This window comes from Phalacrocorax aristotelis, chromosome 21 (assembly GCF_949628215.1).
Source record: "Phalacrocorax aristotelis chromosome 21, bGulAri2.1, whole genome shotgun sequence".
In the NCBI taxonomy this organism is placed as follows: domain Eukaryota; kingdom Metazoa; phylum Chordata; class Aves; order Suliformes; family Phalacrocoracidae; genus Phalacrocorax; species Phalacrocorax aristotelis.
The window spans coordinates 1,914,191-1,940,797 of record NC_134296.1 but is presented as its reverse complement, the minus strand read 5'-3'; the positions used below and the strand labels follow the sequence as shown (position 1 = coordinate 1,940,797).

The following is a 26,607-nucleotide window of genomic DNA, read 5'->3' as shown; positions in this document are numbered from 1 at the left end:
GTGCACATAACACTTTATCAGACCAGATTCTTCATTCTGGTGTTTGGTGTATTGCCTATAAGAAATTTGTTCCAGTGAAAAGGACAGTCTGATACCACAAATACTTCATGATAATTATCCTGTAGCAAAGTACATGTATGTATGTGAAGTACTGAGCATGCAACTAAAAGTGAAGGTCCAAATGTTGTGAGCTTCTGAGCATTATTGGCAGCATCATGAGGAAAGCCCTTCCGTCCAAGGTGAGCCTTATCATCTTTGCATTGCAGTTTTTAATGACCTTGTATCATCTGCTTAGATCCTCCACAGGTTGACAAAGTTCTCCTCAAAAACTTAACAAGTGTTCCTACTGTGGCCAAGGCAGGGCAGCAAGTAAAGATCAAGATCCCTTTCGAGGGCCGTCTGCCAGTCAGAGCAACATGGCTGAAGGACAGAATGGAGCTGGTAGATGACACAAGGATTCGTGTTGATAAAACAGAGACCTTTACCATGCTGTCCATCTCCAACAGTGAGAGAAAGGACTGTGGGGATTACAAAGTCAGGCTGAAGAATGACAGTGGGGCCCTGGACATCAACTTAAAGCTTGTGGTAATAGGTAAGAGTCCCGTAACATCCACTATGGCAATCATTGTAAAGCTTAGGCAGGGAACCCATTAACACTGGTGGCAATCTTATTTAGAGCTACTGGGTATTCCAAGATAAGCAAGACGATGTAATTTTCCACTAAATCAGGGTACAAGCAAAGATTGCTGACATGTTTCTTGCCCTTTAGTACAAGGTAACATAAATCTAGTTTGGTTTTGCATGGCCTCGGCAGCTGAGTTTTGAATGTTGGGGGACTGTGGGATATGGGACTATACACAACAGGCAAATCTAAAATAGAGGCCAAATTCAGCCCTACCATGAATGTCTGTGGTCTTTTGTAAGACCAGAAATGGTGTTCTTCCTTATAAGCAAGCTGAAATGGTGCAGTGCTTATATGAACTACTAGCCCATGGAGCAAGGGCCTGGCTTCCTCCACACTTGCCGAAAGTTAAGAGTGGAAGTCTTGAAGAGGCAATTCAAGTGCCTAGCCCTCATTCTGCAACTGTGCCTGTATTCCATCAGAAACTGAGTCTCCTAGCTGGTGAGAAAGAGACCGTGTCTGCTCTAAACCCAGGAACACATCTGGGTCCGGAGCCAACTCATAGTCTATGTTCACCTTTCAGACAAGCCACAGCCACCTGCAGGACCCATCAAAATTGTAGGAAGCTCTGCAAATGACATCACCATTCAGTGGAAGCCCCCAAAGGATGATGGGGGCAAACCACTGCAAAGCTACATTGTTGAGAGACAGCAGGTAGGCAAGAACGACTGGGTGACTTTGGGAGAAACCCCCAGGAGCTGTACTACCTTCACTACTAACAAAGTGGAACAAGACATGAGCTACTACTTCAGGGTGAGAGCTGTGAATGCCGAGGGAACTAGTGACGCGCTGGAATCAGAGGAAGTGAAGGCTGTCAGTAAAGGTAAGGAAGACCTTTTCATAATTGTGTTTGACAGCTATCTGGGGAATTCGTTATCAAAACTGGCATCAAAGAAAATTCATGGTGTTTTGGATGTTGGTACAGATCTAAACTTGAATCACGGCTGTGAAGTCTTCACACAAATCTGTGGAGATTGTGCATTGAGACTAGAAGTTCATTGTAGGCTCTGGTGATGCAGAGTGAGATGGCGTTGCGTTCTCAGTTATGCTCCGTTCTGAAAGCAAGTTTCATGGGGGAAATGCCATATGCATCAAGATCAGAGAAAATTTTTCCTGGGGTGGCTACAAAGGGAACGTGTGAGGCCTTTTCTTAACTCCACAGGCAAAGGGTGTCTCTGTATGTGCAGCATTTTTCAGTAAGACTACTTCATTCCCCTGATTTCTAAGCAACTAATTCTATTCTTTGTTCTTCAATGAATTTAAATACTAGAACAGTTTTGCCGTGAGCATGAATGGAGTACTAGAGAGAAAGCAATGCTTTATTTCTAATTTTCTTCTTTCTGCATTCTCCTTCTCAAGACCATGAGAAGCCCTGCATTTTGAGTGCAGAGGGATAAGAAAATCCATTCTGTTTCCAGATTCTGTCATTAAAAGCAAGAATAATGCTGACTTTTCCTACCATGTAAGAATGTACGTGCCTCACTCTGTAGGCTAACAGTGGAGTTGTCAGTTGCGATGACAGCAGGTCATTCATGAAAACAAAATTCAGGAACAGAGGACCATGCTGGTTCCTGTTTGTGTGGGGAATAGGATACGCAGCTTCAGGTCTCGGTCAGGTTTTCAAAACACATCCATATGAATACCTTGGGGAAACTGAAAGAAGAAATGGCACAGAACACTTTCTTATCTTTCAGTAAAAATATACCTGCTAATAATGAAACACTAATGTCTTTCCAGATTCACCTGGTGCCCCAGATCCCCCTGAGATTGTCAGTGCCAGCAGAGACACCATCACAATATCCTGGAAAGCACCTCGTAAAACTGGCAGTTCCCGAATTGTGGGATACTTTGTTCAAAAACGCAAGAAGGGTACCATGACCTGGCTGCCAGTCAACAATGTGCCTATAGCAGGTAGGTAGCTTAAATCCTGGAACAGACTGGAAGACTTGGAAAAGGCAAGAATGTCAGCTGGGTTCAGGAGGCAACACTCTGATCTTTGTGGAGTTGCTGCCTTCTAACTCCTTGCTTTCTGCTTAGGATCTGATATCTTTTCACATCACTGCTTTTCCTCTTGAATTCTTGGGCTGCTGACTGTCCCCATCACAACCGTATTACCCCTCTCTGAAGTTTTACCTTTTTATCTTTCACAGCTCTAGAGTAAGCATTTTTTCACAAGTAAGGTTTTTTCACAAGTAAGGTTACACAGCTGTGCCATAGCAAAGCCAGGCCTTGGTTTTATACACAGGTGAATGCCTGGGAGGAAGATTATGATTTTTTTCAAGATTGTGTGCAAGCATATAGCTGGAGAAGAGTGCAGAGAAGCTCACTGCTGCGTTCTGGGACATAGGTCCTCTATAGATAAACTGATGTCTTCAATTTTTGGAACTGAAATCGTCACATGCAGAACTACTGCCCTCAGTCCTCATCCTAGGAACTTGGCAGACAAGAATTTATAAATGCAACGAAGATAAAGAAACCCAAGTGATGTTTATGAGCTCCAAAATGTGTTTTGACTATAGCTATCAATTATCTATCAGTTGCAAGCTAGGACTTCTTATCTGGTGTAGAAGAATTTAGGATTATCCCATGAGGAAAAGCAGTGTTTATCCTTTCTCTAACCTTATAGCTCTCAAATACTGTTTGATTTGAAAGGGAATGCAATGAACACGTCCCAGAAGTACACGTGCACTAGGATAGGGAAGGGCAGGGGAATCGGTGACATCTCCTGAGAATTATTCAGTCCACAGTTCTACGTGGAGTAAAGTACAACATTGTTGTCTCACCCTTTCCTGCTTGGGGAACAGCTCACCTGAGCCAACACGCTCCTTTTCTTTCTGCAGACAAGAAGCTGAAAATGACCAATCTCAAGAAAGGTCTGCAGTATGAATTTCGTGTGGCAGCTGTCAATGCTGCTGGCACAGGAGATGCCAGTGAACCGTCACAGCCTGTCTTTGCACGGGATTCCATGAGTAAGTGCACTGCCCCCCATCTTGGCTCAGGGATACATAAAGCTGGCGATGAGGTCTGGCGATGTTAGTGGAGAGGGGCGATGGTTTTAAATGCTTTGTAAAAGGATGTGAAGACAAAGCTCAACTAGTTGGGGAATGTTTCACGGCTGGGAATCTGCTATCAGCATGAGGAAGGAATGGAAGGATGTCCTGCGCGATGCCTAAGTCAGGCTGTGGCGGACTCCCTGTGTGGGACTTACGTGAAGTGTGGAGGCGTGCTCAGGATGGGTTTCAGACTGTTTCAGGAGCGTTGCAGATTGTGCTGTATGGCTGACAGGAGCCGGCACCTGGATCCAGCTTTGAAGAACTGGGACAAAGTGGAGGCAAGACAGCAGGGTGGATAACTAGTGCACCTTAAAAATGTTGGGGAATCTCATGAAGTGACTGAAAAGAGGGGACAGAAATCCTAGAAAAAGATTTTAAATAAAATTTCTCTTTTTCAGAACCTCCAGGTCAAGTGCAGGACCTTAAAGTGAGCAGCAGTGACAGCACTAGTGTCACCTTGACATGGAGGAGACCTGAAGCAAAAGATGGGGGTGATGTGAAAGGCTATGAGGTAGAGATGCGGTCTTCTGACAAACTCAACTGGACCAAATGCAATACTCTTCCCATAGAGGTGACCACTTACACAGTTAGAGGCCTCCAAGCCAAGGAGATGTACTTCCTACGCGTCAGAGCCATCAATGACAGTGGCCCTGGGGAAGCCACAGAGATTGAAGCTTGCATGGAAGCTGCTCGCCCTGTAGGTAGGTCAAGTGGGCTGCTTTCAGAATGGACAAGGTCATGCTATAGGTAACAGGATGCAGTCAAGGTCTGTAGGTCACTGTGACGAGCTTCTTCCAAGTCCCAGACTGTAGCAGAAAGACAAGTACTGCATTGCTCCTCTAGAGCATGGTCTGAGTTGGTCATGTCATCGGGAAACCCTGAAGGCTTAACTGATAATAAATGTGCAACGCACAGTGTTCTGCTCGTGTTAAAGACTCATTATGATAAAAGAACCCCCAAAACTGTATTTTCTCCTTGGATTTACATTTTGCCCCCTGTGTGGAGCTATACCACAGTTATGATCACCAGACAGGAACCACACGTACCTTATGCCTACCCATGCTCTTTTAAGGGAAAAATAGAGTTTTCAGTCTATTTTTGTACATTCATGGCTCTGACACATTTGTACCTGAATTCTTGTGGAATTAAACATTTTATTTTGTTCTCTTAAATCACAATTGTTATGTTGGGTTTTGTAAACTTAATTTTCCTTTTTAATTTTCTAGTTTGAAATTTTTCACCATTTTCACTTTTTCATCTTTATTTATAACCTGTAGCTCTGGGTTTTTTTTTTTTCCTGCTCTTTGGGAACGTTGCAGAAATACAGAAGTAAGAGATAATTTTGTGAGAGATTAATCTTCCTTAACTTGGGTCCTAAGTGAAAATGCCTACTTTTGGCCTATGCCTGGAGGATCCTTTTCTAATCAATCAGTAACTAGATAAATTTAAGTCCATCTGGGAAGCAGTTTTTTCAGTTTTAAACTGGAAATGCTAAATACAATTGAGCACTACTGTATTTGGCATTTTTATATGGATGAAAAGAAGGAAAAATACTAAATACTTGAAAAGATTATTTTACTAAACTCAGGCTGGTTTCCTGAGGATGTTCTGGACTCTTTATTGCACATGTGTTTCATAAGAGTCCATTGCATTTTCATTTTCCCCCAGATGTCATTTTACACAAAGGATCATCCATGTGATGAAGTGTGTCAAAGAGCCAATTTCTCCATGATTGAGACATCACATGTATACAAACGTTGTTGTGAATGTATTTTTAGATAATTTCCCTTTGTTTAGTCATAGTGATAAATTAATACTAATAAAATTTGAAAGGTTAAACTCTGGTTCTGAATCAAGGAGCTCTTTTCTCCACAGTACCACTATGAGTTTATCAACAGCCTGCAGACTAGATGTTAGAAAGGCATTAGGGGTATCAAACACATGTGTATGAGTTTGTCAGCCAGTGACTCTGTAATAATGTACAATTTTTTTATTGTATTCACTGCGTTTTCCAGTTTTTCCCAGGTTACTAATAGATGACACGGTGAAAAGTTTCCTGGTTATAAGAGCAGGAAATACCATCCGAGTGAATATTCCCTTTGAAGTAAGTATTCAAATGTGTTTGTAAGAATTCCCCATCTGTTTTCGTATTGTAGTTGATAGAAGACATGAAAACTGAGCTACTGTTTTCTTGGCATGGATTTTTGTTTACAAGACACTGGGCAAATCCTTTAACCTGCCTGTGCTGTAAGCTTTCTGGATGAGGAAAACATGAACAAGAATTCAGCTGTCACTCTTGGCATTAGTGTTTTATGAGATTATGGTCATTCATTAACCTCTGCAAACAAGGCACAATGCCGTCCATCCAACCATATCAATATTATCAACATCTGATACTAATCTGTCATACTTAGAATTTAAAAATCAGTCGATTTCCCTCTGACTCCCTCAGAAGGCCTTGGGGTAGCATTTCTAGCAACATCCTTTTGACTGTGTTTGTCTTACTAAGCAGCAGGACTTAAGCTGTATGACTTGAGAACTAGGTATGCACTGAGAGAAAACCTGTGTGCTTTGATGTAAGCTGGGAACAACACAGGTAAAGTCTGGGATATCAAGAAGAGGTTGATAAAGGCAAAGCGTGGGTATTTGCTGGCCGTTGTCCTAATCACTTGGAGAACAGAGACCAAAGACGGCTTAATGGAAATAAAGACTTTGAGGATGTGTTTTTCTTTCCAAACCCAGCAGATCTTTTTAAAAGTAGAAAATACTAACTACTGATGTCAACTGTTGTTCTTGATCTAGCACACTTTGCTTGACATAGTTAACCTGAACACCTTACTACAATAAAATTCTTAAAAGACAGAGAGAAAGAGAAAAGTTACAAAGAAACTTTAGAGCAGCCCTTTATCCAAGGCTCTTAGATCCATATTTCTAAATATTACTTCACTGAGTCACGTAGGTATACATTTGGGACAAGTTAATGAAACTAAAGATGTAAATGACAGAATCCCAGACTGGTGGGGGCTGGAAGGGCCCTCTGGAGCTCACCCCGTCCCACCCCCTGCGTGAGCAGGCACCCCCAGAGCAGGGGCACAGGACCGCGTCCAGGCGGGGTGTGAATGTCCCCAGTGAAGGGACCCCACAGCCTCTCTGGGCAGCCTGTGCCCCTGCTCTGGCACCTGCACAGGGAAGGGGTTTGTCCTCATGTTCAGGTGGAGCTTCCCATGTTCCAGCTTGTGCCCGTGGCCCCTTGGCCTGGCGTTGGGCACCACTGAAAAGAGCCCAGTCCCATCCTCTTGGCACCCGCCTTTCAGATATTTATAGGTATTGATAAGATCCCCCCACAGCCTTCTCTTCTCCAGGCTGAACAAGCCCAGGTCTCTCAGCCTTTCCTCACAAGGGAGATGCTCCCATCCCCTGAGCATCCTGGCAGCTCTGCGCTGGAGGCAAAACAAATGGGCTATAACTTCTCTTGTTCTCTACAGGCGTCTCCAGATCCAGTGGTGACTTGGTTAAAGGATGGGCTTCCTCTTCCAAACCGGGCTACAGTAAACACCAAAGATGGTACCATCCAGCTGCTGATTGGAGCAGCTGAGTTCACTGACAGCGGCATCTACACTGTTGAGCTCCAGAACGGGTTAGGGAAAAGAGAAACATTCAGCTTCCAAGTTCAAGTTACAGGTAACTCACTCACTGCCATATATATACACAGAGAGATTTATTGCGAGTAGGCAGTAGGCAACGAACCAAGTTCAGCATGGAGAGCTCTGATGCAGTTAAGCCGTGCAGGAACAGGGAGAACTAGAGTACAATTTTCCATGAGATTCAGTCTCGCCACTCTGTGATATCACCTGGCTAAGTCTGCAGGACAGAGCGATCTACTGATTAAAATTACACCCATCTTCCAGAGTGACTCTGCTTAAAAAGGCAAACCACAGGAGAGCAGTTCATGTTCTTTGTAGCAGTGTAAGGTTAGCCAGCAGCAGGCTGTAGGACATTTAGTCATAACTACAACAACTCTGTATGCTGTCTCCCTAAAAGGTGAGAAGGTTTAGCTGTACCAGCCCTCATGTCCTCCCCGTAGGAAGGGAAGGAGGCCCAGCAATGCAGGCGTAACACAGCAGAAGTTCAATTAATAACAAATGAGCTCATAGAGAAGGAATCAAATTTTTGTCCCTTCTGAGGGAGAGGATGTTTACTCAGCCCCCAGACATAGAATGGACTCAAAGTTTTTAGGATTCTGTACTGTGCCACTTTCCCTGCGTCTTTGATTTTCTTTGCCTTCACCTGACAGATATCCCACAGTCGCCGGGACCTGTTCAGTTGGAAGAGAATGTGCCAAATACAGTGACGGTAACCTGGGAGCCATCAGCATCTGAGAAATGGGAAAATAATCTCTACTACACAGTCCTGAAGCGTGAATCACAGAAGGGCTTGTGGCACATGGTGGGTGACCTGATCTACACCAACAAGTTCACGTACACCAAACTGATCCCAGGCCGGGATTACTACTTTAGGGTTGTGGCAAAAAATAGCTTGGGAGCCAGTGGTCCATCTGATACCTTGAAGCCTTGGAGAATTCGAAAACAAAAGGGTAAAACAGCTTTTACAAATAGTTATCTGTGTGCTGTCATGCTTTTTGTCTTTTATTGTTTCTAGCATACCATCCTGAATTGGGCCCCTCCCCCGTGAATATTTAGTTGCCCAGAACAAGAATGCACACATACCCTAAGAAATTCCAGTTTGGCAGTGAAGGCTTGTCCTTTCTGCATGGACGTTGTGCAGATAGATCCTTCATTTCCAGCCATTATATAATGTAATTTGCCCCAAAATTAATTCCCAGAAAATCTAAGGCTTAAGTTTTGCAGAAACCAAAGTTTCTGGCTTCAAAGTTAAACTCTGGCTAATTTGAGAAGAAACATGGATTACAATCCATAGGTGCATGGGATCTCTGGCGATTTGCAGTGCAAAATGCCATCCACTCTGCACAACCGAGTGTCACTGAAAAACAGTCCTTTAGGCCCTGACTTCTGTTGCTGTGAGGCGGTATCTCAGGCTGTGTTTGTATGTGGCTTTTTTCTTTTACAGCTGAATCTCAAGTCAAACCACAGAAATACAAGGGAGTTAATCAAAACCAGCCCCCAAGATTCCTCGTCGCGTTGAAGCCTCATGTGGTGACTACTGGGAGTGAGTGCCGTATGAGCTGCGCGGTCGGAGGCCATCCAGCTCCAAAGATCACGTGGTACAAGGACAGTAGAGACCTCTCCAATGATCCGAACTATTTTTGTACAAACAACTTTGGGGTCTGCTCCCTGGTTGTCCTAGGTGTCACAAAACAGGATGAAGGAGAATATATGGTAGAAGCCACCAATGAATTGGGCCGTGCGTTCAGCAAAGCCTTCCTCACTATTAAAGGTAACAATCTTTAATGCTTCTCTTCCTTCATTGTGTGATGTCAAGGTATGTCATTGCTGTCGAGAGGCCTTATAAATGGTTGCTGTACAGCTTTATGTACTGACAAGAGCAACGTCCTATAAGGCAGTGAATATTTGGACTGCTTTACTGAATTTTTGGTTAACCTACTAGTGATCAAGTATGAAACAGAAATAGGAATGAAAAGGCAGATGTGAGGAAAACACTTGATTTCTACATGAGCCTGAGGTTTTGGTTGACCTTGAGAAAATCTTTTAGAAAGAAATATCCCATCTTCATTTAATAAGACAATGTCTAGGTTAGACTTTTCTACAGTGCAGGAACTGCAGAAGAGAAGAACCTGCAGCGTGTGCAAGCTTATGTGAAGCAGTGAGGAAAAAGCTGGTGTTAGGTGGCCAAAGGCAATGAGAAGGGATGAAAGAGAGGAAGGTGGCATGAGTTAAATGAGGCCATTGGGGATCCTGATGTGAATAGAGAATCAGTGTAGGTGACTGAGGATAGACACATGGTGGATATACTTACGGATAAATATCATTGGCAATTTTACTCAGTTCATTATGAAATATCCTTCACTTTGAGTTAAATATTATCCTTTTAATGCAATTCAGAATACCTCGTTGGGATTATACAAGTGGAGAAATGGGTCAGTTAAATCCCTGTAATTCTTTTGCAGACATTAGTCTTTTTGGCCCTGTAACATTTCAGGTCCCCCTTCCCGTGCACCTGACAGGCTATGTCCCTCATTACAATACTGAGCTACATCTCTCTTATTTTCAGACTCCACCTTGTAGCACAACCGTCCTGAGAACATCTCTGCACTACTACGCCAACGAGGTTTTCACTGAGAACTGACTCTATATGAAGGCTACATATTTATTTTCAGATGTGCGTTATAGTCTGAGTGTTTTATTTTTCAGATCCAGTAGTTGCATTTTGAACATGATGCTGCATTGTAGTCAAATGGGGAAAGAAGCTTTAAGAGAATTGTATCTTTTTGTAATGATCATGGCTTTCCACATGGCTTTAAAGCACAGATGAGAAGCTTCAGGAACACAGAAGATGAGAGGAAAAATAATTAGCCAAAATGAAACTTTCCATGGAGAACACAGGCGTGAGAGATCATTCTGCCACACCACTCACCTGCTGTCAGGCTGCAACAAGAATATCTCTTGACACCAGAGATCTGTGAAGCTGAGATCTATGAGGCCTTTTAGCATGTGGTTTTCTAATCCGAAGCAATCATTTTAGATTCCATGTAATTCTCAGCAGGTTTCCTAATTCTGGTAGAAGCAGTTCTGCATGTATTCCACTACCAGTAGCAGCTAAGTATATTATTTTCCCTAACCTCTAGGCTGAAAAGAGTATCTGCTTGCTAGTTTTATCTGGGCAAGAGATAAATTCTCAGACTAGGCTAACATGGGGTAGTGCTACTCACAGTGAAAACGTGTTGGCGGGAATTAATGGAAATCTAGAACCAGTTGTATTAGTGTGAGCAGATGAGTGCTGTACTTAAGAAACCTACTATAGCAAGTGCTGTAAAAAAGGATGTATCAGTCCTAAACTACCACGTTAGTATCACCTTCGAAACATAAGTGCCTCATGGCATTGCTAGAATGTTTTTGCCTAATGCAAATAAGAAGTTACAAATCTTTCATGTTTGACCAGAAAGATGAGGTACCACCAGAGATCCTCTGTCGTGGCTGGGGGATGCCATCACTGAGCGGAGGAGACGGGAGAGCAAAAACATTAGGGTGACTGTACGAACGTATAGCGTTGTAGCCTTACCACCGAAGGAACTTTGATGACGGCATCTAGAGGACAGGAGGGTCTAGATCAAAGACACAAAGCCACTGAATCCTCAGACAGCCAGTCAAACATTTATGTGGGGCTGAAATGTTCTTTCTGGTTATATCTTGTACAATGTTGTACAGACATAGTAACAGCAGATTATGGCATTAAAACATAATTCAGTAAAATCTACCATGAGTAAGTGTTTATTTTGGAGGAGGAAGCCCAGCCAGTTCCTGAGTGCCAATCCACATCTGTTGCAACAGTGTTTTCACGTGTAATGGCTATATATAAGTTCACCCCTCGCCCTGTGTTGCGTATGTAAGTTCCTGTTCAGTCTTGGAAGAACAGAAGAACAACAGATATAAGGCTTTTACAAGTTTATTTCTCGCTAATATCTGAGCATGCTGATGGAGTGGCAGAATAGTCTGGTCTGTAATAATGCAAATTATGTTCAGAAAAGATAATGATGTGCATGGCAGCATAAGCCAGTCACTTACTGATCAGGATGTATCTCTGGAAGTGATCTCATACCTCCTTCCTTGAAGCCATCAGTACCAGCTGCTACTGGGAACAGTTATGTTTCATGCTAATCTTAAGCAAGGATTGTTTTATTTATACCGTGATAACCTTCACCTCTGTATTGTGACCTGTCTCAGGCCCTCCTTGATCTACCAGATGAAGCCTATGTACCTGTTATAAGCAAGAGAAATAGAGGGATATTCCCCTTCAAGTGTCCCCTTTAAGGGGCACAACTGTCTGTTCTTCCCTTTGGGCTCCAAGCAAAAATGGGCTGTCAACTCCCCCAAATCTTGTCACAGAAACCATCTCCCAGGAGAGCGGGGCTTCTAGGACTGCCGGTGTGGACCCACCTGGCTCCAGCCTTGTTGAATGTACTGTCCTACAGAAACGGTGCCTAGCCTGTGCTCTGTGCCATGCTGAGGCCACTTGTCCCGATATCCTGACACCTCGAGCACTTTTGGTAGCTAGGTCGGTCAAGTCCTTTGATGTGCTACTTGTCCACCCTTTGAAAGAGCATGGAGGCTGGGCACAGACAGCAAGCGTCCACTGAGCCATCTGCCATGGTTCAGTGGGTGAGATGGGTGTAGGTGCTGAGCCAGAAGCACGGGACCATGGTCAAGAAAGAAAACACCTGCTGCTGCTGCTGAAGGACTACTTCAAGCTCAGTTGGATACTGCAGTGCTGCACCTGGATGAGGGGCCATCAGGATTTAGATGTTTCTTCTGAGGTGGCCTGTTGCTCCATGCAAAGAGGGAAAATCAGCTCCTGCAAGGAGCAGGACATGCTGCTCCATCCCGTTGGAGGAGGACCATCTCAGTTTCTGCTTCCCTATTGGCAATGACCTGATTATCTTCCCTGTAATCCACATGTTTATGGATCCCAGCAAGCTTGAATCAGGTTCATACCTGGAGCTGCCCTTGCTGCTGTACTCTGAATATGCTGAGAGGAGAGAGATGCTCTCTTGAACGGCTGAGTAACAAACGCCAGGTTTTCACTAGCTTCAGATTGACTTACACTGGTGAAGATACTGCAGGAGCGTGCGGTAGTTTCTGCGTAGCCAGTGTGCAGCGGTAGGGTTACTTTTTTCCCTGACTGATAAGATAAGCGCCAAGCTTGTTGGAAGGACCTGAGGGTTTGAGATTGAAGCCTGAGTGCTCTCTGGAAGAACCTGGCAGAGTAGGAACAGGGGCGTCTTGTAAGTCTTGCTGAGAGTTGGAGACTTATCCCTGTGCACAGATGTCAGCATCAATTCGAGTGAGTCCTCTGCTGTTGTTCTCTTGAATATTTTACTTTCCAGCCCTGCATGCTTAAAGTGCTGGTACTTACCACCTGGGGAGCAGGGCTGAGCCATACGTGTCAGGCAGGGCTGCAAGACCGAGAGCCTGAGCAGCGGTGTCAGTAACTCCACAAGGAACAGGTTGTGTGCACAGGTAAGACTACAGCGCTAGGCATGGCCGGTCAGCATGAGAAGTGAATGTTTCGAAGCCAGCAGCGCTGCTTGTTTATCCTGTGCATTTTGATTACAGCAAAGTGGTGCTCCCGCGCACAGGAATCACCCTCCGGGGTGCGAGAGCAGGTGTTGCTGGGTGGGGAGGCCAAAGGGAGAGAGCGTGGCCTGGAGAGGGCTGCAGCAGGGGCAGCAGAGAGGTGCCGGTCAAACTGCCCTGGTGTGAAAGTAAGCGGCCTCCCCAAAGTGACAAACAGGGAAGCAGGCAACAGAAGCCTAGGGAACTTCAGAGATGTCCTGAGCTCTAGCTCTTTCATTTCTTGCAGTGAAGGTTGTCTCACGTAGGTCCCAAACCAGCTCGCTGGATGCCGGCAGCGGCAGCAATCACCCAGTCGCTGGCACAGCTGAGGGAGGAATCGTGCTGCCCAGGCAGTGCTGATAAACCCCCCTTGCACCCCTGGTGCTGCTCGTTTGCCGCTGGCTCGGCAAAAGGATCTCATGCCAAGCTCCCTGAGGGTGGCCAACCGCTCCTGGCATCCTGGGGGTGGCTAAACTCGTACTCCAGCTCGGTGGCATTGAGAGAAATTATTGCCTATAACCTGTTCTGCATCCCTTTTCCATGCTTTGCTATCATCCTTTGCAATTGCTGTTTGACTTTGGAAGATGGTAACTGGGGAGCTGGGGTAAGTCTGATGGCTCTTCATTCCAGGAGCCGCTTCTGACAAGCAGAGGATGTTGTACAGGTGCCCCAGCCTGTGCCTTCATGTTACCAAGGGTGCAGTAGGGCTGCTGGGGTATGGCACTGCTGCAGCCTGCCTCTGAGCGCTCAGCCTCTGCTGGCACTTGCCTTGCAGTCCCTTGGAGCCACTCCCCCAAATTCCTATCTGATGAGGGAGCAGCAATACCAGATTAGTGGAGTTTGTCTCTAAAATGGGGTTATGAGCACCGAGGAGAGCAATGCTCTTGAGCTGGGAGGGACAGATGAGCACTTCTGCTAACTCCCACCCCAAGAGGAGGACGCAGGGCATGCTGATGAATGTGTTAAGCCATGCCTCTGACAGCGCTTGGCTTTTTTCCTCTCTCTTCACAGGCTGGGCCTGGCTAATTCTGATGTATGTATCACTGCTGAGGGTGAGCAGTTGTGCCAGCTTGGGATGAACAAGCTGGAGAGCAGGTTCCAACAGTGTAAGAGCAAAATCCCCTCAGCCCCTGAGTACGTGATGATGGATCCTGTTAGGGCAGAAAGCAGGTCCTCACGCAGGAGCCTTCCTTGACAGTAGATGTGCTTGGTGTATTCAGCTGATTTACAGAAAAAAAATATTTCTTTTTTTAGGACTGCAGCTTCTGTGATCTTTGGTGACTGGGAGAATGAAATGAGGTCTGCTCGTAAATCAGCAATGCTTTTCCGTGCTATTTTCTGAGAGCTGATGTCAGCCCTAGGGACTCTCTGGACCTTCTTTCCTTCCTTGTTGATCTTCCCTTCCTTAGGCTCTGCTTAGCAAAGGCTTTTCTCCATCCATCTCAGTCAGTGACCAAGGCTCTAAGGGGCTGAAGGCCCTTGCTTCTTCCTCTGCAGGTTCCCAGTCTGCTGTGGATGTCCATGTCCATGTGTTTGCCCTGTCCAGTTGTATGTCCCCTCTCCCTTCTCTCCAGGAGAGAGCAGGTCAGGGCTATGGGCCTCAGCTTTTGGTTGGAGATCTCTCGAAGGAGATGCTGCTGCAGTCCTGGCTCTGTGTGCACGCAAGAGTTAAAGCGTGGTTGGCTGGGAGGCAGGAGGTGGTGTGGGGACTTACATTGGTGTCCTTGGGGAGTCTTTCAACATGAGGAGCATTGACGCATCCAGCAGTGCAGCATCCTTCCACACGGAAGGGTCTGGCTGTGCTGCTGTGAGTCTGTGAGCAGCCCATGAGGTTGAAATCAGGGTCCTTTCCCCTTTGGGAAGGATAACACCTTTCTAGCTACAGGGGTTCACAACCCATCCTCCTGGCAGGGTGAGGCGGTGATGGATTGCCCCTGGGCAGCACTTGGAGCAATGGCTGCCAACTTTTGCACCCATCTTCTGGATCTGGCTGCTGCAGGAGGAGATCTGGTTGCCTCTGGAGATGGTGGTGCTCAGCAGGGAGATGCAGCCTTTGGGACAACTCTGTCCATGCTCCTCCCTAGCTGCACAGCCGGTCCCATCCCTTCGTCTCCAGGGAGTGGTGCTCTAGGACTGCAGAGCCCTCCAGGTCTCCCCAGGGACAATGTAGAGAGGATTTCCAGCCTAGGAGGTCCTGCGATTCCAGCTCCTTCAGAGGCTTGAGACACTTTAGAGCCCTGACGTCCTCCATCACACTTAAAGAGCCGCCATTGGCATGGCTTGCCTCTAGCTAGAACACTGAACACTTCTTTCCTGGATGACGAGATTAGAACAGGAGTAGCTCTACACTCAAGGATGCCCTGGCAGCCTCACCCACAAGTCTTTGAGGATGGTGCCCTTCTGTAGGCTCCTGTAGCTTAGATCCGAACGTCATCATCTCTGCTCCAAAGCCTGTCTCTCCCTTCGCCGCAGAGTACAGTCAGTGCAGCTGGTCTGGAGATGCAGACCAGGAGGTGGCAGCTCCTGGAGCTCCCAGAGGGACCTGAGAAAGGCACAAACACCCCATGCAGAGGGTTTTCAGGCTGTGCTGAGGCAGGAATTCAGCCTGCATGGGAGAGCACAGCCAAGGTACCCTGTCGTGTGTCCTGCTGCGTTCCCTCTGTGCCACGCGCTCAGATCTGGCAACATGGCTGGAGGATGGCGAGATCTGGGAGCAGAGGGTGAGTGCACACAACCCACTCTGGTTTGCATGAACCAGGCCCTGTGGTCACCACCCTGGGGCAGCGTTATGAGGTGGGGTAGGATGGGGGCTATAACTTCACTTAGGTCCAGCTCAGTGCCCTGTTCTAGGTGGGAGAACTAAAAGTCGAACTGCTCTGGTCTGCTCTCAGTCTCCCGTGGCTCCCTTCCTTTTGCTAATCTCAGGTAAAACTTTTTTGTTCTTTTATACTGTCTCCCATTCCCCATGGAATCTGGTCACCAAGTGTGCTATGAGCAAGCAGAGTGGAGAGTGAAAGGACTGATGTAAGCCATCCATTGAGAAGGTCCTGGGAGTGCTGGGGGGCAGCGAGGTGACCCTGAGCCAGCACTGGGCCCTTGGGGCCAAGGAGGGCAACAGTGTCCTGGGGTACATGGAAAGGAGTGTGGCCAGCAGGGTTCTCCTCCCCCTTTGCTCTGCCCCAGTGAGGCCACATCTGGGGTGCTGCATCCAGTTCTGGGCCCCCCAGTTCAGGAAGGACAGGGAACTGCTGGAGAGAGTCCAGCGGAGAGCTACGGAGATGGTCAGGGGCTGGACCATCTCCCTTGGGAGGAAAGGCTGAGAGACCTGGGCTTGTTCAGCCTGGAGAAGAGGAGGCTGCGGGGGGATCTCATCAATGCTTATCAATATCTGAAGGGTGGGTGTCAGGACGATGGGGCCGGACTCTTTTCAGCGGTGCCCAACACCAGGCCAAGGGGCAACGGGCACAAGCTGGAACTCGGGAAGCTCCACCTGAACATGAGGACAAGCCCCTTCCCTGTGCAGGTGCCAGAGCAGGGGCACAGGCTGCCCAGAGAGGCTGTGGGGTCCCTTCCCTGGAGACATTCACACCCCGCCTGGACGCGGTCCTGTGCCCCTGCTCTGGGGGTGCCTGCTCACGCAGGGGGTGGGACGGGGTGAGCTCCAGAGGGCCCTTCCAACCCCCGCCATTCTGGGATTCTGTGATCCCCAGCCTGCCTACCCTAGACTGTGCCATTGCACTGGAAGACTTGGGGGAGCATCTAGCCCACATGAGAGGGATGAATTTGGTGCTGACCATTTCTGAAGGAGGGAGTCCCAACTCCAGAGCGTCCTGTAATGCCTACACCAGGACAGTCTGGCCAGGGAAGGATGCTTTGTGCTGGGCGATGCTGGTTTGGGTAGTGACCCTCTCGGGAGGGCGAATGGGAACCCAGTGGGAAACTGGGTTGCTCCATGGCTTACTGGAGGCAGGGGCACAGAAGACCTGCTCTGCAGGGTCAGCTTTCCTTGATTTGTTCAAGGGAAGTAAAAGGAAGCAGATCTCCTTCTCCACCACATGTCTGGGGAAGGACAGACTTGGGGCTAGGTGGAGGTCAAGATGGACCCACTTTCTGGTTCTGTTGGTCCTGGATCTGTATTGGTTGTAACTTCCCTCCCTGGAGTACTGGGATCCTCCATGTGCAGGGGCGATGCTCCCAGTAGGAGAAGGTCTACTTCTATGAGGTTCCCAGTCCTTACCCTTCGTCCTTGCAGATTTGGGATGCCATGGGTTTGTAGGTGCCTGCACTCTGTCACCCTGGCCCTGGAGGTGCCTTGCATGCTCTGTCAGTACCATTTAAGCTGTAATCTCTTTTCTGCATTAGCACAGGCAGTCTGTTGGTGAGTTAGAGGGGTACAGGCACCAGAAGCTAATACTGTCTGGGTTAGTCACCCTCAAATGCTCTGAGGTGCCCAGCTGAAACTCTACTGCAATTGGCAATGCAAAGAAGTAAAACTGGACAAGTCTGGCATATTTCTAAACCCTCTGCAGCGTGTCTCAGCAGTGATTCAGCATCTGATGGGAGTCTGGCAGCTGCCCATCTCAGCTGAACGTCTCGTGTGATTTAGGCAGTGGGTGCAAAGCTGCAGCTCACAGGGCACTTCCTGGCCGTGCTTACTATGACACTGGATTCGCAACAGGGTCATCCGAGGCAGCTTCTGTTCATAGGCAGCTTTCCTACGGGGCAGCACTTCGAGACGCACAAGCTTCTCAAGCTTCTCAACCCAAATGGACATGTCAGTAGTGCTGACAGTGCAAAGCTGGATGGAGGTATTGACCAGGCTGTCATCTTACTTCTGGGCCTGGTAACATGAAGGACAAAACAAAAGCACTGCAGCCAGGATGTTCTTGGCCGTTCACTGCTGAAGTCAGGCGACGTGAATACAGTGTGGACTGGATCTCCAGCTGTGCTACCACTGAACACAGTCTGTGGGCCACAGGCGTGTGATTAAGCAAAGTGCTGCTACATCCGATGGAGCTCGCTGTTGTTCAAGGAGTTTTATTTTTAAGCCAGGATGCAGCAGGCAGCACCAGTTCAGTAAAAGGTGATGCTGTGCACTTCGTTACTCTCACAGCAGCCTCAGGAGGCACCTTGATTCATGGAAAAGATCCTTCCACAAGGAGCTGGGGTGTCTGCACAAAGACAAGGAAATCGTTGGAACACCTGTGCAGCCCATTCTTGCTGTGAAAAAGGACTTTTGAGGCCTCCAGCTTCAGTCCTCTCTCTCTGCCCAGCCCTGGCACCACCAGCAGGACTGAGTGTCTGCCCCACAGGCTGCAGTCTTCCAAGGGGTCAGCGCTACCTGAGAACTCAACCAGAAAAGATCATGCTGAAATGAAACTTGAGTAAAACCACCCAGAGTAGCAAACCGTAATGTGCTTGTACTGGCTGGCGCTCGTTTCCCTTAGCCTCGCCAGTGACAGTGGCTCCTCCTCGCCCTCGGCAGGCACAGCCTTCTCCAGCAGATGCAGATTTGCATGACAGACCCAGAGGCACTGACCTATGAAGTTCTGTTACGCTGCAAATGACATTTCCTCTTATTTGCTCGCCCCTGTGCAAGCAAAGCTGCTCTCTGACCTGTCCGAACCGCTGGTCTGGGCAGTGCCATTCCCTCTGGGGTGGCCTCAGAGTAGCTGGAGTTTCTAGAGGTTTTGGCTTGTGCAGCTCTTTGTTTTCTGTGTCTGCAGCTCTGCTTTTCTCTCCTACCTTGTCCATGCATGACCGCCTGTGTTCTGCATGGTCCCTTTGCTGGGAGAGCGGCTGGTTCCCCTCCTTGCCGCCTGCTGCTGCTGCTTTTGCCGCTGTGACTGCTTAGCACCATGCAGGCAAAACCAGATTTCTTTGCCCTGTTTCCCCTCCTCTCCCTCACCCACCACCCCACAGCTCCTTTGCTGGCAGCAGCAGCAGCCACCCCGGCTTTCCACATCTCTGATGTAAGGCTGGCAGCGGGCTGAGGTTGTTTTGCTTCCTCCAGCAGACTGCTGCCTGCCTTGACTGTGCCTACACCCGGCTCTTGGCTCTTCTGCCTTGGTGTGGCACGTAGTGGCCTTTGTTCTCGCCCGTTGCATGGCAAGCAGATGAAAGCCAACTGTGAAGCGTAATTTATAGTTAGCTTGAAACACAGTTTTGGCACAGCAAAGCACGCCAAAAGATGTAGCAATGCCTGAGGAGCTGCACTCATCCTGCTTATCAAATGATGCTTGAAAGGCTCCGTAATGCAAGAGGAGGGTTGAGTTGCTCAATTCTAGCAGAGGATAAACTGCCTCTATTACAGGGACACGTGTTTGGGAGCAAGGAGCTGATAGCTGGCTTTTGAAAACTTGTCCGACAAGGCAAATCACAGCTTCAGGAGCCTTGGTCCAAAGGGCAGCGAGGCTGCAGGAGGGTGCCTGTGCACATGCCTAAACAGGGCTGCAGCACCCCTCCTTTCCACCCTTCTAGAAAACTGACCCAGAAAGGAGCTCAATGCCTTCAATACAATCAAATATCTGAGTAAGCTTCATGCCGATGACCCCGAAATCTCTGGGCAGCAGGAATTTGGCACTGACACACCCCGCAGCCATGCACGCTGGCTGCACAGTTAGCTCCGGCCACCAGGAAAGCCTGGCTGTGAGCCACGTGCGTGGCAGCCCCTGCTTGATCGGGCAGTCAGCAATGACCAGCCGCTGCAGCAGGTCTCCTGCCGAGCAAGCCGTGCGCTGCTGCAGGTCCAGGGCAGGCTCCTGGGCAGCGTGCGAGGAGCGTGCACTGCCGTGGACCACACACCCTGGGAACATGGCTTGCCTCTTCCAAGCTGATCGTATGGCAGATGCCCGGAGCATCCCTGTCACTGCTTGTCCCTGCTGTCTCTGCCAGGAGATGCCATTATCCTGGCTGCTGGCCCTCTGTGGTGGAGGGAGTCTTGTGATGCTCGAGGAATGGCAGGGACATTGAGGTGCTGGAGCGTGTCCAGAGAAGGGCAGCGGGGCTGGGGCAGGGTCTGGAGCACAAGTGTGCTGGGGGGCGGCTGAGGGAGCTGGGGGGGTTTAGCCTGGAGAAGGGGGGGCTGAGGGGAGCCCTTCTCACTCTCTGCAGCTGCCTGAGAGGGGCTGGAGTGAGGGGGGGGCTGGTCTCTGCTCCCAAGTCACCAGGGACAGGACGAGAGGAAATGGCCTCGAGCTGCGTCAGGGGAGGTTTAGGTTGGAGATGAGGGAAAATGTCTAGTGCAAGAGCGGTCAGGGATTGGCACAGGCTGCCCAGAGAGGTGGGGGAGTCACCATCCCTGGGGGGGGTTCAGAAACCATGTAGACATGGCACTTCAGGGCATGATTTAGGGGACATGGGGGTGTTGGGTTGACGGTTGGACTTGATGATCCTAGCGGTCTTTTCCAATCCAATGATTCCATGATTCTATGATTGTAACATTGTGGGGTGGGAAGGAAGCTCAAAAAGCCGCCTAGTCCTCCCCCTGCTCTAGTGCAGGACCCAGGGTAACCAACCCTTGTTCAAAAGAGGTGGCTGTCTTCTTAAAGACTTCCAGTGCTGTAGGGGCCATGTGTTACTGGTGTACAAGGCACTTGCCCCCACTCAACAGCAGCTTCTTTTTTTCCCTCCAGACACCTTTTTCAGTCTGCTGGTAGGAAGAGTCCAGGAACTATCCTCCCCGTTAACCATCCCCAGCAGGCAAGATAGGGCAGAGTTTGGATGCAGCCTCCTCTCACCTGGAGCAACATCAGCTGTGAAAGCCTGGGACAATGCTGAGCCTTTAGGATGCTTGTGTTTCCTGTGTGGGAAAGACTGGCCACTGTGGGAAGATGCTGTGATGCTGTAGAGGCCATTCCATCAGCTGTGATGGGGCTATTGAGCTTTTTGGGTTGCTGGGATAGCTGTCGGTGTCTTGGAGAAATCTGAACCATACATGGATCATCTGCTGGAATCTCATGTGTGTTTGTGTCCTGACATGGAGGCACAGTGACATACCTGCCTAGGTGTACGTGTGCTGCTGAGGAGGGGGCTCCAGGGAGCAGGTCCACCCCTGACCCAGGCTCCTCCATCCTTAGCTCACTCTTCAGCTTTGTTTTGAGTTATTCCACCCGCCTCTCTCTTGGACAAAGCCTGGGTTTCATGCTTTGAAGCCCCACCCCACCACTGCCCTCAAATTATTTCTGACATTTAAGCCAGGCAGAAAAAACCCTGCTCTGAGAATAATAATTATGTCATAGGCCATCACATGGGTCTGAGAGTATGATCCATAGGTGCAGCCTGCGCTGAAAAGGGACATCCCAGAGCAGTGTGACTGGGAGCCCGTCCACGCTACCTGCCTCAGGACCAGGGATTAGTCTCTGTCCTCTTGCGCTAGCTGTGATGACACTGCCAACATCGCCGAGCAGGGAACACCCTCAGGACATCCCTGGGCTGAGCGGGAGTCCCCTTGGCCAACACTTCTGCGTCCTAGCTATTGGGACAGGACGTTTTGTACTGCCCAAAGCTGAAAAAGTGTCCTAGTTCCAAATCTGTCCTCTTTTCCTTTCCACAGCTGGTGTAAATGTTTTGAATGCCATGTGCTGTGCCAAGGACAAATACTTTCCCTTCCCAAGGAGTTCCCCCTCCCTCAAAATCTCCTGCTGGGCTGCAGCAAGGTGCCCTTTCCACTCCCGTTCAGTTGCCCATGAGGGCAGGGAATTTCCAGGAGATGAGGCTTCAAGTAGAATATGGACTAGAGCTTTCTAGACACTTTGTGTTAAACCCCATTTCTTGCACAGGCGGTTCTTAATTTTATCTTATTTTGCCAAATCAACTTAAATTGGAGGTTAAAAATTGTTCAGGGTAGCTTCTACCTAATAACTACTGGAACATACTTTCTGGTTTTCTAGATCAAACATTTCTATAAAACTTCAGACTGTTTTTGTTACAAGAGGAAGACAGGCACTTTGATCTACATAAGCAAGGTAAGATTTCTTTTTTCAGTCATTCCTAGGCAGTAGAGCAGTCCTTAATGATTTAATTTTAAAGAAATTATATGTGTATTTCAACCTCAGCAGTTACCATGTCTTTAAAGACAAGAGGAATTGCTTTCTGGTGTCACAAAAGTGGTGAACCTACTCTGTATCCTTGGCACCTTCACACTGCAGATCATTAGCCTTGAGTATTGCAGAAATGGCAAACAAACATGGTGGACCCCAGCATTATCCACGTTTTAGCTGCCAGACTACTCATTCCCACCCTTTCAGAGGGATGTTTGCAGTCCCCCAGATGTTACGAAAGACTTTGTAGTTAAAAATTACTATATTTGGCCAGTTTGGTTGCACAGTGATCGTTCCTATTCTGTGCAAGGAAGCTTTCCATAAGTCCATGAGATTGGTGGTCAACTTGCTTAAAAACCCATTTTTCCCTTGTCAGGGAAGATGGCGGGGCCAAAGCACACCACGTGTGGGGAGGCTGAAGGAGGTGGTGTCCTCAGCCTGGAGAACAGAAGCTGAAGCAGGCTTACCCAGCAGCCTTCCTCCACCGAGGGAGGGAGGAAGGGCCAGGTCCTTGTCCAAGGTGCACCAAGAAAGGACCAGTGACACTGTGCAGAAGCTGCTTTTTCCTGTGAGAGATGTGCAGCCCTGGGACAGGAGCATTCGAGGATATTCGAAACTCATCTGGGCAAGGACTGAGCAACCTGAGCTGGCTTTGCAGTGAGCCCTACTTTGACCATGAAGTTGGACTCAGGACCTCTCAAAGTCCTTTCCAACCTAAATCTTTCTATGATTTTTCCCCCAGTGAAGGGTAGTGGCACCTACACACATGCAATAGCTTATTGTAGCCTACAGAAGACTGGAAAAAGGGTGATGGCCCTTGACAATTGCATATCTAGCTTGGGCTTTGGCAACCTTGAAAATGGTAGGAGGAGCTGGTGCAAAAACCACAGCCTCCTTTCTCTGCACCAGGGCATGTCGTGTGTAGGACATTCCTGCACAGATGACTTGGTTAGTTGTTTCCATTATAAACCAGGGATGGGTGTGTGCTGTCCTCCAGCAGCATGGCAGGAGGTGAAGGATGTGCTCTGGAGAACAAGTCTCCCATTGTTCCCCTTGATTTTGTGTCATGGTCAAGATATCAGACCCCAGCTGATGGCCAAGCACTGTTTCTGTCCTGACTCCAGTCTGGACTTGTCAGCTGGTGTCGCCAAGTCCCTCTGTGGTGCCTGGGGCCGCGGGGATGCAGAGCAGGAGCCCAGCCAAGTAGCCGGGAGGCGGAATAAATTGCATTCTTAAACCAAGGCCGAGGGGAGGTGTGCACCTCCTCTGCCCCAAGCTCTCTGAGCTGGGTGTCGGAGCCAGGTCAGGCTGTCCTGGCTGTGGGGCAGCCGCGCTTGCTCCCCAGCACGTGGTGCTGCGGGGAGAGGGGCTGGGCCAGCAGTGCCGTGCTTCCTGGAGCAGCCCAGCTTCCCCTCTGCATATATGGACAGGACTGCAAAACTTTAGCCTGGTGCTTCAGCATATTTCCAATAGCAAAGGGATTTTGCAAGAAGAGACCGGGCAAAAGGGTCTAGGAGGCCATGTAAGGGCCAGCACTGAGTGTGCAGGTACGACTTGAATGGTTGAACATCCCCTTGGATGTCAAGGAAGCTCCTTGCCTCATCTCTAGCACTGTTACCTGAAGACTGCTCATGTGGCTGGCCATAAATTGGCTTTGAAAATCTGTTTTTCCCTGTTTAGTCTGAAGGCAAATATCTGCCCATCTTGAAAACCAATCTCAGCGTAGACTCTTCCTGGAAAGCAGACACGAGTGAAACAAATGAACCTGTGCGTGACATGTACAGATCATCTCTAAAAGCTAGTATTAGATTTCACTATCAAAATAAACAATATTCTTAAGAAATAATGTTAGGAGTGTGACTCATGTAAATCTATTAATAGGCTCGTTGTTTTTATTTAACAGGGTTTCATAGTTTATTTAGAAAAGAAATTAACTTCTATATTATCGGGTTCATCCTTTAGGACTGGGATTATTACTATCATCAAAGTCCCTCCCTGCACCCCTCAGGAGGTGCCAGGTGAGTAAATAATGTCCTGCGAGGACCACCTGTGCCCCGGGCTTGATGTCTCTGTGCCCTCTTCCTCCCCCACCCCACTTTGCATCTTGTGCTTGACCCTGACACTACAGGACCTCTGGGCCCTTGGGATGGGGTGGGATGGAGGATGAGTCCCCATGGGTCAGCCCTGCTCCACGTGTCTCCCAGGTGGTGACCGTCCCCAGTGTAGAGCAGAGATGTGCTGCCACAGTCCATGGCATCCCAGAGCCCTCCCTGATGGGACCCTGGTGCTGCTCACTTGATCTTGGGAGTGACTTGGGAGTCTGTGTCCTCTTCTCAATAATCTTCTCTTCTCCTCCTTGGCCAGGGCTTCTTGTAGCAGCTGAGGCTCCTCCAAGGACTGCAGAGGGGCTGCTACAGCCCCATGTCCGGGTAGAGGAGAGTCTCCACAAGTATGGCCTGGTGCATCTCACACCAGGGAGGAATTAGGTGCTGTGCAGGCATCAGAGCTCTCCCAAATGCAGGATGGGAAGGCTTCAAGGATGATGGGGAGGCAAACTCCTCCAGGAGTTGCTTTTCCAAAGGAGGGGATGAGCATGGCTTCGATGTGACTGACGAAGGTCGCTGTCACCCACCACAGATCCTGTTGGGCACCACTGCTGAGTGGTGCTGGTGTCAGATACTGATGGGATTAACGCTGCAGGCCACTGCGCACAAGGGGGTCAGCCCAATGTTTTCAGCTGGAGAGGGCTCACCTACATTGGCAGTTGCAGACAAACCCCTCTGGAGTTTGGGTAGGCAAGAGGCCAGGCCTGGAGGACAGGTAGTGAGACGGCATCACTGCAAACCGGTGACCCCAATGCTCAGGCTGCTCTGATCCTCCCATGAGAGGGCAACCATGCCAATGTCAAACAGTATCTTTGTGCTTAAGCTAGGACAAAACTCTGATGGGACTCCCTATTGCACAGTGTGGGCAGAAATAAAACCCCATCCCAAAGCCCTGCACTGGAACAGTGCTCTGGAGGGAAGGGAAAAGGGTCTGGTGGTGCCAGGAGCATCTGCACCTCCCTGCAGAGCATGCATTGATGGAGCAATGGCACTGCCAGATGTGGCATGGGCGCGCGGCCACGTGTAACCTGGTGGAGGAGCAGCCAGCGTCTGCCGCGGCGTGGGTCGCAGGCCACGTGGGGCTCACGGCCCTCCTCCGCTCCTGGTCGCACCCCGTGTTCCCCAGCTGTCCCAGGGGACTATGGCGTGATCGCCTCCCTCTCCCTGCTCCCCTCGCCAGAGGCTGCTTTAACGAGTCGGGTCACACTGGAATGTGTTGCTAAATCATTACATAAGCTGGTCCGCAAGGTTTCCTCCCCCATCAGGATTTCACAACACCGTGGAATCGAGGGCATCCTCACGCCAGTTACACATTCGCACCTTTTCTAAATTTTGCCCTGTTGTCTCTGTACCTTCCACAGTGGGAACAAGCTCCCCCTTCCCTGCAGCATTCCTGAGCTGGTCCAGATTGCGACGGGCATGGGAAGGAGAGGGGTCTAGGTACCATCCTGGTTGAGCTACCTGCCTTTCTCCACCTGGGTCACCAGATGCAGGAGACCATTCACACCTATTTGGTTGTAGTCGCCTCCCTGAACTACACCTTGACTTATGGTGGGCATGGGCTTAAGTCCTCTCCTTGACTTTCTGTGCAGTTCATATGCTCCTGGGCCTGGCAGCAGCACCTCTGGAGATGGTGCCCCACACCCCAGCCCTACCTCCAATAGCTCCTGGAAGCAGATACATCTGGCAGGACCTGACTTGACTGCATTTCCAGGGCACCACCCAGGTAATGCTCATACACCCCACGGGGCCTCCAAAACAGACTTTGGTTATCTCTGGGGCTTTTCATGGCAGTGAGGGCTCTTCTTCACTGTTTGAATGTGGTTAATCCAACCTCAGCCATCCTCAAGCACTGTCTCTGTTGACAGCCAGCTCCCTCTGGACTTGCCAGACATGGGATGGCATGGAGAGGGGGGACTTTTCACTCATTAAACATCTAAAAGCAAGAGAGGCACTGATCAGGTCCTTGGATGGTCCTCAAACCTAGAGAAATGGAGCAGGTAGACGAAGCTAGGGAAAAGGTGTCTCCCACAGAGGCCAGTCAGGTCTTCTGGGCATGGTCAAGCAGGAGTCACTGTCACTTGGCAGCCTGTAGTGGGAACACAGCCTTGCTGAGGGACTGGCACATCCTCACAGGCAGCCACAGACCCCAGCCCCAAGTGCACATGGCTGGATGTGGTGGGCAGTAGCATGACACAGACATGTACACCAACCTCCCATGCTTATCTCAACAGCATTGCTCACTTTCAAGGGAAGCCTCTTGCAGCAACCCCAGGTAATTGGGCCCTGAGAACAGGCTGCAGCACCACCAACGGCAAGTGCCATGAGCACAAGGAGTCCCTCATTGCACCCATCCCCTCCCACATGTCCTCTCCTGCAGATGTAGCAACCTGCCACTGAGGTACGCCAGCACCAGGAAAGTCCTTGGGAGAGGGCCAGCCCCAGAGATCCTGAGCT

The 26,607-nt window shown here is 49.1% G+C and overlaps 1 protein-coding gene and 1 long non-coding RNA gene across 16 annotated transcripts in view; both read left to right on the top strand.

Annotated features, from left to right (window-relative positions):
* IGFN1 (immunoglobulin like and fibronectin type III domain containing 1) overlaps positions 1-11,144 on the top strand; it is a 39,364-nt gene extending 28,220 nt beyond the window's left edge. For all 15 annotated transcript variants that reach the window (XM_075115611.1, XM_075115610.1, XM_075115617.1 and 12 more), the window contains 10 exons: positions 296-592; positions 1,206-1,505; positions 2,420-2,593; positions 3,523-3,651; positions 4,134-4,436; positions 5,751-5,839; positions 7,221-7,416; positions 8,030-8,329; positions 8,824-9,150; positions 9,946-11,144. In XM_075115611.1, coding sequence (XP_074971712.1) covers positions 296-592; positions 1,206-1,505; positions 2,420-2,593; positions 3,523-3,651; positions 4,134-4,436; positions 5,751-5,839; positions 7,221-7,416; positions 8,030-8,329; positions 8,824-9,150; positions 9,946-9,959 — 2,129 coding nt within the window. In that variant the 3' untranslated portion in view covers positions 9,960-11,144. The remainder of the gene's footprint in view (positions 1-295; positions 593-1,205; positions 1,506-2,419; positions 2,594-3,522; positions 3,652-4,133; positions 4,437-5,750; positions 5,840-7,220; positions 7,417-8,029; positions 8,330-8,823; positions 9,151-9,945) is intronic.
* A 10,545-nt stretch (positions 11,145-21,689) lies between these two features.
* On the top strand, positions 21,690-25,876 carry LOC142067369 (uncharacterized). The gene is made up of 3 exons (XR_012664014.1): positions 21,690-21,970; positions 24,008-24,063; positions 25,743-25,876. It is a non-coding gene; the product is annotated as an uncharacterized LOC142067369 (long non-coding RNA).
* Positions 25,877-26,607: the final 731 nt, after the last annotated feature.